Source organism: Penicillium manginii (assembly GCF_028828005.1).
Source record: "Penicillium manginii strain IBT 31320 chromosome Unknown utg000006l:1.0-4164085.0:1.0-4166146.0, whole genome shotgun sequence".
NCBI lineage: Eukaryota > Fungi > Ascomycota > Eurotiomycetes > Eurotiales > Aspergillaceae > Penicillium > Penicillium manginii.
Genome location: NW_026643107.1, coordinates 3,551,985 through 3,562,759, shown reverse-complemented (window position 1 = coordinate 3,562,759; position 10,775 = coordinate 3,551,985). Strand labels below are relative to the sequence as shown.

The 10,775-nt window shown below is 49.1% G+C and overlaps 4 protein-coding genes across 4 annotated transcripts; 3 read left to right on the top strand and 1 right to left on the bottom strand.

Moving 5' to 3' along the window:
• Positions 1-192: 192 nt before the first annotated feature.
• N7533_009704 (uncharacterized protein) lies at positions 193-4,078 on the top strand (the record flags this gene model as incomplete). Its single annotated transcript, XM_057106354.1, has 6 exons — positions 193-468; positions 527-577; positions 631-826; positions 886-1,352; positions 1,401-3,950; positions 3,998-4,078. 6 exons carry the CDS (start codon positions 193-195, stop codon positions 4,076-4,078), a joined length of 3,621 nt encoding a protein of 1,206 aa, XP_056957803.1.
• Positions 4,079-4,410: 332 nt separating this feature from the next.
• N7533_009703 (isoleucine--tRNA ligase ILS1) lies at positions 4,411-7,938 on the top strand (the record flags this gene model as incomplete). The annotated part of the gene is made up of 6 exons (XM_057106353.1): positions 4,411-4,594; positions 4,645-4,892; positions 4,965-5,012; positions 5,068-5,134; positions 5,197-5,320; positions 5,373-7,938. The coding sequence occupies 6 exons, from the start codon at positions 4,411-4,413 to the stop codon at positions 7,936-7,938; spliced, it is 3,237 nt and encodes a 1,078-aa protein (XP_056957802.1).
• A 498-nt stretch (positions 7,939-8,436) lies between these two features.
• N7533_009702 (amidohydrolase) lies at positions 8,437-10,190 on the top strand (the record flags this gene model as incomplete). Its single annotated transcript, XM_057106352.1, has 2 exons — positions 8,437-9,610; positions 9,673-10,190. The coding sequence occupies 2 exons, from the start codon at positions 8,437-8,439 to the stop codon at positions 10,188-10,190; spliced, it is 1,692 nt and encodes a 563-aa protein (XP_056957801.1).
• A 224-nt stretch (positions 10,191-10,414) lies between these two features.
• On the bottom strand, positions 10,415-10,697 carry N7533_009701 (uncharacterized protein; the record flags this gene model as incomplete). Its single annotated transcript, XM_057106351.1, has 3 exons — positions 10,415-10,435; positions 10,485-10,580; positions 10,635-10,697. The coding sequence occupies 3 exons, from the start codon at positions 10,695-10,697 to the stop codon at positions 10,415-10,417; spliced, it is 180 nt and encodes a 59-aa protein (XP_056957800.1).
• Between the last annotated feature and the right edge of the window lie 78 nt (positions 10,698-10,775).

Below are 10,775 nucleotides of genomic sequence, written 5' to 3'. Positions count from 1 at the left end.
AGCGATTCCGGCCTTTAACCCCCTTTGGTAACCGTCGGGAGGACAGCTTTACTGCAATCAGCTCTCTCTCCCCCTCTCTCCTCTCTGCCCTCGGGGCATTCACCTTTTTTTTACTTTCTTTCTGACTCTTCGATGCCTGTTGGTTTTTACACCCTCCGTCGGAGGTGACCATGAGATTACGAGCTAGCTGCGATGTTTCGAATTCTTGAATCGCAAGCTCCGGCCAAACAAACGGCTACGGACACAATCGATGTGCTCAGCAACAGGCTGCAGAGCGCAACTTTATTAGAGGATCGACGGGCTGCTATCCAAGGTCTGAGAAGCTTTGCGAAGCTCTATCCCGCGTCGGTAGCCTCCGGAGGCCTACGGTCGTTGATCAGTAGCCTTCGCAATGATGGCGAGGATGTTGAGACCACCAAAGTGGTCCTTGAGACCCTTCTGATGCTTTTCACTCCTGATGAGAATAGCGTGGGTGCAATTTACAGGATTGAACGGCATAACCCTATGTTGACCACTATGTATTTAGCCCGAAGCATCAGATGAAATAGCTCTTTGGCTGGCGGACGAATTCACCCAGGTAGGGCACTGAGTGTGCATACTTATCCGAGGCCATGCTAACAATGGGAATAGCGACAAGACAATATTACGATTCTTCTAGATCTTCTTGAGACCCGCGACTTCTATTCTCGACTATATTCGTTGCAATTGATGTCTCACATCAGCAGCGCCAGACCCGAGCGAACACAAGAATGCATATTTACGGCGCCATTGGGAATCTCCCGGCTTGTCAATGTACTGACAGATACGAGAGAGCCCGTTAGAAACGGTATGGTCCATATTGTATGAATTCGTTATCGACAAGAAGCTAATAACAATACCTGTCAGAGGCCCTACTCCTCCTTATCGCCCTAACGCCCGCCTCGGAAGAACTACAAAAGCTGGTGGCATTCGAAAATGCATTCGAAATCCTTTTTTCGTTGATTGAAGCGGAGGGCACCTTGACACATGGAACGGAGGTGGTTGAGGATTGTTTAACCTTGCTGGCTCATCTACTGAGATTCAACGTTTCGAACCAGTCATTCTTCCGTGAGACTGGCTGTGTGAAGAAGTTGACAAAGCTCCTCTCCGATTGCGAACAAGAAATGGAAAGTGACGAGGAACCTGCGCCAGCGTGGGCCCTCGTCCATCGAGACAAGAATGTTTGGGGGCTCTTGGCGATCATTCAGCTATTTCTGGTTCGTGGTGGTGTAGGGACACCCGCCAACCAGACTGCTTTCTGGCAGAATGGTGTGACCGAGCAGGTCCTCAGTATAGCTTTTGGCCAGAAATTCAGCGTCAATGTTACATCAAAGGTAAGAATTGCGTGAGCATCATTTTCTTGCTCTGCTAACTCCATCTAGGCCCTGTCAACATGTGCCGATCTCATTCGAGGAAACTCACCTTTGCAGGAGAGGTTTGGAGATATCGAAGTTTCATGGGGTTCTCGCTCACGGGACGACAAAGCCGCCAACGGACATGCGGAGCCAGAACGTATCAATGTCATCGAGGCTTTCCTGAAGCTCAGTCTTCAGCCTTCGCCTAACAGCATGTTGGATGCCCGTCTCGCAGCGTGCGAATGCATGAAGGCTTTCTTTGCTCATCATCCTGGAATCCGGATGCATGTCCTCAGGCGTGCAATTGAAGGACACGAAAGCGGACAGGATCGAATTCCCAACATCCTTTCAGTATTGCTCATAGCACCTGAATCACGAGGAAACGCCGACCCGTACCAAGTCTGGATGGCTTCTGTTTTGATGTTCCATCTACTTTTCGATGACAATGAGGCAAAGGCCACTGCCATGCAAGTGACCGAGGGCGATGCTGAGAGTGGTGAAGAGGTTGTCACCAGTGTTCAAACTGTGATTGGGAACTTGATCACAGGTTTGCAACGTGGCGACGATGAACGCATCACCGTTGGCTATCTGATGCTACTCTGCGGTTGGCTTTTTGAAGACCCAGATGTTGTTAATGATCTGCTTGTGGAGGGAAGCAGCATTCAGACTCTTTTGCAAGAGATAAAGCACCAGAGAGCGCCCAGTAAGATAATGCCGGGCCTCTGTACTGTCCTCTTGGGAATCATCTATGAATTCTCAACCAAAGATTCTCCTATCCCTAGAGTCACATTGCATAAACTGCTTCTCGAGCAACTTGGGAGAGAGCAATATATCGACAAAGTTACCAAACTACGGGAGTGCCCTTTGGTCCGTGATTTTGAAGTTTTACCCCAGACCTCCGCTGGTCAAATTGACGGTGGGCTCCCTGAGGTATTTTTTGATCGCTCTTTTGTGGAATTCCTCAAGGACAACTTCAGCCGATTGCTTCGAGCCATCGATCGTGAACCAGGATTCGAAATCTCGGTCGTCGCCAATGGTGTAGAGAAAGGTGTCTCCCGTGAACTAGTCGACAGTCTACGTGCGGAACTGGAAGACCGGAGCCAAACGGTCCAGCAACTGGAGTCTGACCTCGTTAATGTTCAGCGAAAGCTTGAGCAGGAGCAATCAGACCACCGCAAATCGAAGGAATCGGGGTCTATGGAGGCATCTAAAGCCCAGCAATCTCAACAGTCTCTTCGATACTCGCATGCGCAAGAGTTGTCTCGAGTAGAGGAACAACACAAACAATCGAAGAACGAACTCCTCAAGCAGCATAGCGAACAGTTACGTGCTATTGACAATCAGCTGAAACAGGCTTCGGCGGATTACGAGAAAAAGAGCGCAAAAGTGAAAATGCACCACGAACAAGAAGTTGCGGGTTTGCAGAAGACGATCCGTGGCTTGGAGGGAGAAATCTCAAAGCTCAGCGAGAAACATGCAGGCGAGGTCGCGCAATTGAAGAGGGCTATCGAGGAACGGGGATCGATGATCACCCAAACCAAAGACAGCCATGCTGCTCAAATTTCCGATCTGCACCAAAAGCTCCAGAACTTGGAATCCACCCTTTCTTCGACCAACAGTCAACATCAGACGGAGACTGCCGGCCTCCGAGCTTCAATTGAGATACTGGAGTCACAACTGGCCACCGTCAAGTCCGAACATGACGCTGAGACCGCTGATCTTAGAAAGGCTCGACAGGCTCTGCAGTCTGATCTTGACAGGGTCCAAAAGTCCACCGAGAACCTCGAAGCTGCGAAGGGGCAGCATGATACGGAGACTGCTGATCTCAAAAACACTATCGAAAAGCTGCGGTCGGACCTGGAAAAGTCCCAGGGCACCACAAAGGACCTTGAAGCAGAAAGGGAGAAGCAGGAATCTGACGCAGCCGGGCTTCAGAAGAAGATCAGATCCCTGGAATCAGATCTCGAGAAAGAAAAGAAGAACGCTGCCCAGTCAGCCAAGACTGCAAAGGGCCAACAGGATTCCGAAACTGCTGAGCTCAAGAAGACGTTGGAATCTTTGGAATCGGATCTCGAAAAAGAAAAGAAAAAGGCCGCCAAATCACTCGAGACCGCCAAGGCACAGCAGGAATCCGAAACTGCTGAGCTGAAGAAGACCATCGAAACTTTGCGATCGGACCTGAACAGCGCCAAGCAGAAATCCAATAAGGATATCCAGTCCGCAAAGGGCCAGCAAAAATCCGAAACGGGAGATCTTAAGAAGACCATCGAGACCTTGCGTGCAGATCTCGATAAGGCGCAGCAAAAAGCGGCACAAGAGCTCAAGAATGCCAACGAAGAATTCTCATCGAAATTGTCTGCGCTCGAGACACGTACTGCTGACGCGGAACGCAAGACGCAAGAAGTTGAGTCACAAGCCCATAAGGCCACACAGAACCTCAAAGATGCCCAGGCCAAGCTTGAACAAGCTCAGTCTGAGGCCAAGGAGAAGGAGGAAGCCCGTCAAGCCACCCAGTCGGAATTGGACGACTTGCTGATAGTATTTGGTGACCTGGAGGCTAAGCGGACCGAAGATAAGGTATGGCTACTATCATCACATGTGGAAAACTGTCTAACATCCTCTAGCAACGACTCAAGGATCTTGGCCAAGATATTTCAGAGGATGAGGATGATGATGAAGACGATGAAGAGAATGAAGACGAGTAGATGGTTCTGTGTTCAATCCGTGTATAGCGAAACCCGACCTGTCAATTTCAAATTACCATTTCTTCCTGTACCTGAACACTACTTCACTTGTGTATACCATTACAAGCCCCGAATATTTGCTATATTATGTGAATTGTGGTACCTTTGTAGTGATCGACTCTAACAACAGCTTGTATACTTGGTATTATGCCAAAAATAGGAGGCGGTGAACGGGGAGGGGTACGTTAGGACGCAAGGCGCACTGGCAAAAAATGTCCAATGGCGGGGGTGACTCACGCTCTCTTTTACTCTCCTTCTTTCATTGTCATTCCACTCGATATCGCAACATCACCATGTCGATGGACTTCCCTGCCGAGGAGGAGATCGTTCTCCAACGGTGGAAGGAGATTGATGCCTTTAGGCGTCAAGTTGAGCTCTCAAAAGATAACAAGCCATGGTCGTTTTCAGATGGTCCTCCCTTCGCGACTGGAAAGCCTCACTATGGCCATCTTCTAGCTTCCACCATTAAAGATATTGGTACGCAGGGCCTCACTTTATCTCCAGAAAGTGCTAATTGGTGGTTATAGTTCCCCGATACTGGTCAATGAAGGGATACTATGTCGAGCGGCGGTTCGGCTGGGACACCCACGGAGTCCCCATCGAGTACGAGATTGACAAGAAGCTCGGCATGTCCGGTCTCCAGGCGGTTGAGAAGATTGGAATTGAGAAGTACAACGAGGAGTGCAAGTCTATTGTCATGAAGTTTGCTGGCGACTGGAAGGTCACCATCGATCGACTGGGCCGTTGGATCGATATGGAGGACAAGCCCTACAAGGTAAGTTAGCAGTCTCCAATATTTCACGTCGCATTTAATGCTCTTATTAACTTTTATTCCCTTGTGAAATAGACCATGGACCCGACATTTATGGAATCTGTTTGGTGGGTCTTTAAGCAGGTACATCATCCAATTCAAAACACCTTTTCAAGCAGAAGTTAACTTGTCTTCCTAGCTTTTCGAGAAGGATTTGGTATACCGAGGATATCGAGTGATGCCATACTCGACTGCGCTCGCGACTAGTAAGTGGCTTCAACAATCTGCAGGCATGTGCATTGACTAATTTCTCTTTACTTTCGCCTAGCTCTGTCCAACTTCGAAGCCTCTCAAAACTACCAGGATGTACAGGACCCTGCGGTTGTGGTCAATTTCCCTATTATCGGCCAGGAAAACACCTACGTTCTGATCTGGACGACTACTCCCTGGACGTGTGTGAATCTCTTCCATTTCATACGGCACAAATGCTAACAAAGCATGCAGTCTCCCCTCTAACATCGCTATTTGTGCCCACCCCGACTTCGAATACATCAAGGTTCTCGACGAGGCGAGCGGGAAAAACTATATTCTGCTTGAATCTTTGCTCCGAACACTCTACAAGGACCCGAAGAAGGCCAAGTTCAAGATCGTGGACCGCATTAAGGGCTCAGACATGCTGGGATGGAAATATGAGCCCCTCTTCGACTACTTCTATGAAGAATTCAAAGACCACGGTTTCCGCATTCTGAATGATACATATGTCACTGCAGATGATGGTGTTGGTCTTGTTCACCAGGCACCTGCCTTTGGTGAGGACGATTACCGGGTTGGTTTCGCGCACGAGGTGATCAATGACAAGCGTCTGCCTCCCAACCCTGTTGATCCGAACGGTTGCTTCACCGAGGAAATCCGGGATTTCGTGGGTCAACACGTCAAGGCCGCTGACAAGGGAATCATCAAGCACCTGAAGGCTAAAGGCCGCATGGTTGTTGAAAGTCAGATTACTCACAGTTACCCATACTGCTGGCGTTCCGATACTCCTTTGATCTACCGTGCTGTGCCTTCATGGTTCGTCAAGGTCACACCCATCATCCCTCAAATGCTCAAGGGTATTGAAGACTCCCACTGGGTTCCATCTTTTGTGAAAGACAAGAGATTTGCTAGCTGGATCAAGAACGCTCGCGACTGGAACATTTCTCGAAACCGCTTCTGGGGTACTCCCTTGCCCATCTGGGTCTCCGATGACTACAAGGAGGTTGTGGCGATTGGCTCAGTCGAAGAGCTCAAGAAGCTGAGCGGCTACGAGGGCGATCTGACTGATATCCACCGTGATAAGGTGGACCACATCACCATCCCCAGCAAGCAAGGCAAGGGTGTCCTCCGCCGTGTGCCTGAGATTTTCGATTGTTGGTTTGAGTCTGGTAGCATGCCTTATGCCTCTCAACACTATCCTTTCGAGAACAAGGATCAATTTGAGAAGAGCTTCCCCGCTGATTTCATCGCCGAGGGTCTGGACCAAACCCGCGGTTGGTTCTACACTTTGACTGTTCTTGGTACCCACTTGTTTGGCAAGCTGCCCTTCAAGAACTGCATTGTGAACGGAATTGTTCTCGCAGAGGATGGTAAGAAAATGTCGAAGAGACTTCAGAACTACCCGGATCCTTCTTTGATCATGGATCGTTATGGTGCGGATGCGCTGCGTCTTTACTTGATCAACTCCCCTGTTGTTCGTGCTGAGCCTCTGCGCTTCAAGGAAAGCGGTGTAAAGGAGATTGTTAGCAAGGTGCTGTTACCTATGTGGAACAGCTATAGGTTCCTTGAGGATCAAGTGAAGCTCTTGAAGAAGAACTCCAATGTTGACTTCGTTTTCGACCCCAAGGCTGAATCCACCAACACCAACGTCATGGATCGCTGGATCTTGGCCAGTTGCCAAAGTCTTCTGGTGTTCGTCAACCAAGAGATGGCTGCTTACCGACTGTATACTGTCGTCCCTCGTCTGCTGGGCCTGATTGAGAACACTACCAACTGGTACATTCGGTTTAACCGCAAGCGCCTCAAGGGTGAGAACGGCGTTGATGATACCCTACACGCCCTCAATACTCTTTTTGAAGTCCTCTACACTTTGGTCCGAGGTCTCGCTCCCTTCACCCCGTTCCTGACCGACAACATCTACCAGCGTCTGCTCCCTCACATTCCGGAATCGCTCCACGCTGAGGACCCTCGCTGCGTTCACTTCCTTTCGTTCCCCGAGGTGCGAGAGGAGCTTTTCGATGAAGTTGTTGAGCGCCGGGTCGCTCGCATGCAGAAGGTTATTGAACTTGGCCGTATTTCTCGTGAGCGCCGCTCCATTGGTCTGAAGACTCCTCTCAAGAGTCTTGTCGTCATCCATAAAGACCAGCAGTACCTGGACGATGTCAAGTCCCTGGCGTCATATATCGAGGAGGAATTGAACGTGCTGGAGCTTGTGCTCTCTTCTGACGAGGCCAAGTACAACGTTCAGTACAGTGCCAATGCTGACTGGCCCACTCTGGGCAAGAAGCTGAAGAAGGATGTCCAGAAGGTCAAGAAGGCTCTGCCCAACCTGACTAGTGAGGATGTGAAGGGCTTCGTCGCCGACAAGAAGATTCTGGTCGACGGCATCGAGCTCGTGGAAGGCGACCTAGTCGTTAAGAGAGGCATCAAGGAAGACGGAGGCGCTTCTAACCTGGAGATCAACACCGATGATGATGTTATGACCCTTCTCGATGCTAACCTGTACCCCGAGCTGGCGCAGCAGGGTATTGGCCGTGAGATCATCAACCGTCTCCAACGCATGCGCAAGGCCGCTGGACTGGTTCCCACGGATGACGTCAAGATGGAATACACCGTGTTGAATGATAAGGACTCTATCGGCCTTGCCGATGCATTCAAGTCTCAGTCTCAGGCTATCGAAAAGGCTGTTCGTCGTCCGCTCGATGAGCGTGCGGCTGTCGATGGCAAGGCTCCCAGCGCTGATGAGGAGGGAGTCATCGCACAGGAGGAGCAGGAAGTGCAGAACGCCACCTTCCTGTTGCGCTTGTTGAAGCTGTAAAGCGCTAACTTGAATTTATGAAAACTTTGTCTTTGTGGATACTCTACTGCATTTCTGGTTATTAGAAAAGAAATATCATTTCTGTTGCAAGTTCAAAACTTCAGATCATGTAAATGATTACTACAAGGCTCCGCCACGGTCACCACAGGCATTGGCACTGCCAGAAGTTGCGGAATCCCCCCTCGGAAGTGCGGAAATCAATCCGGGTCGAAGGAGCTAAAGGACCGCGTCGTATTACTACTTAGGAATACATGCCGGATTTATTAGCTTACCTTCCAAGGGTTTGCAATATTTACTGCAGTGATTTGACTACTAGCAGCTGGTTTACTCCCCTTTGTATCTCCATAATTCCGCTGTGCGGGGAAATCGTGATGTTCAGTCCTTTATTAAGTAACTAAAGTCTGTCTCTCCAATTGTTACACGGCTGCTACAATCAACTTCCAAGATTCTTCGTAAGCTCCTGGAAGCTCACTGCAACCTGAAAGTATTTCAACAATAATGTATTCTTCTAACGATCCAAATAATTCCCTTGCATATCATAATGGCCGAGTATACACAATCAATCCCGACCAACCGTGGGCAGACGCATTCATTGTGTCGGCTACAGGTTTTATCGAGGCAATAGGATCTGAAGAAGAAATTCTTAAGATTTCTAGCTCAAGAGGTCTGGTCCGCTACGACCTCGCCCAGAAATTTGTGATGCCTGGTATTCACGATGCGCACACTCACCTTTTGATAGCCAGCATGCAAGCATTGAATGAATCATCGATCGGGTTTGATTCTGGGGCAGATACTATCGCCGAGAGACTCAAAGATGGTGTCTGTGTCTGTGCATATCACAACGTTGCTGGCGACTGGGTGATTGGAAACTTTTACCAAGCAAGCTTCTTTCCTGGGGGTGTGCCTGATCGGAAGTATTTGGATGAGAAGTACCCGAATACGCCGATCCTAGTACGCGAGGTATCCTGTCACCGCATTCTGCTGAATACAGCTGGACTGCGAAAGGTCAAAATTGATCCAGTCAACGCAGTTGACCCTCCAGGGGGTTTTTACATTCGTCGATCGGATGGGAGCCTTACTGGAGAGATTGCGGAGAATGCCATGAGTCAAGTCTTTTCCAAACTTCCCATCGCACCACTTTCGCACGCTAAGAGGGCCTTGCAATTTGGCATGCGTATGTGTCATCGATATGGCATTACATCTTGTCAAGAGGCATCGGCGAATTCTCTATATCTTTATTCCCTAAGTGAATTAGAGCAAGAGAATCGCCTCGATTTGGATGTATATACACACATCGTCTGCGCTCCTGAGACATTCGCCATGGAGCCCAGTCAGAGCTTGGCAGCTTTATTAGATGTTGCAGAAGAATTTCGCAGCAAGCATGTGCATACAAACTTCGTGAAGTTCTGGCTTGATGGGGCTCCATTGCCACCAGAGTTCACACAATGCGATTTGGATGCGCAAGGGCGTCCGGAAAAGCACAACATGGTCATTGGGTGGGACTTTCTTGAGGAAGCAGTTCTGAAATACGACGCCCAGGGTATGACATGTAAGCTTCATGTAGCTGGCGAGGGATCAGCTCGGGGTGCGTTGGACGTTTTGGAGAAAGTGCGGCGTATCAACCCCAAAGGGCCCAGACATGAACTGGCACATTGCAGTGCAGTACACCCGGGTATGAACAGCTTCTGCAACCATGATGATACGAATGATCTTCAGCTCACATTATTCTGACAGATGATATTGCTCGTTTTTCTGTAATCGGAATCACGGCCGAGATGTCACCGGCCATCTTTCACGAGCCTGTGGTCAATGAGATCCCACATCTTTTGAAATGGCCATTCAACGAGGTTCTGGAAACTGGAGCCCAGATGACGATTGGATCTGACTGGCTCCTACCGGAGACCCCCAGTTTATTTGACGCGCTGGCTGCGATCGTTGAAAGGGTGGAGTTCTTCCCTGGTGGCCGGCAAAGCACCGCCCTATCACAAGGAAAGAGCAAAAAGGAACGAGGAGGTGAGATTATATGCCAAATCATCACCCTTAGTGGTGCTCAAGCGGTAGGAGCTGAAAATAAGACTGGGAGCCTTGAAGTGGGAAAAACTGCCAATTTCATCGCTGTGGATCGAGATCTTAGTAAGGGTGAGTTCGCAGGAGCAACTGTTTTGAAGACTTGGTTTGAGGGGCGCATGGTATATGATTTCAATGTTTCAGGAAATGGGGTAATGATATCCGGTGCTGACAGCAAATTGTGAACTCATGCCTCTATTGGACATACATCATAATAGGCATGAATTAACTACACCAAGATGCGGGCCTGGCAGCCTGACAAACAGTGAGCAGCTGTTACTGCGGTAGGAGATCCTTGGGTTCTTAGAAAGTAAATTGGTAAATTGATATCGTATGGTACATTTTTCGTATTAAACAGGTGTTAAAATTAGATGCAAGCCTGTGCACCGTAATATGGTTGCTGCTGAATTCAACTCTTCTTGGATGCGGCCTGTGGAAATTAGCCCGTGAATGACTATATCAATATATCATTGGCTTACCAGAACGCAGTCCTTGAGTTTCATGAACTCTTTAGCACACATGTCCTTGTGCACAGAAGTATAGTCTGTGACTACACACTTGCCATATGCAGCAGCCTACCCTGACCTGTTAGCTCTTGCTCATGTGGAGTGGGGTTCGTTGATACTGACTTGAGCTGAGCATTGGGCAGTGGCTTTGGCGAATCTCTCAACTGGACGGGTCTTTGTCGGCATTTCGGCCAAGAGAAGGAGAAATCAGAATGATGACCACACCGTGAGCTTAGGTTGTAGAGTGAAGGTAAATATGTAGTC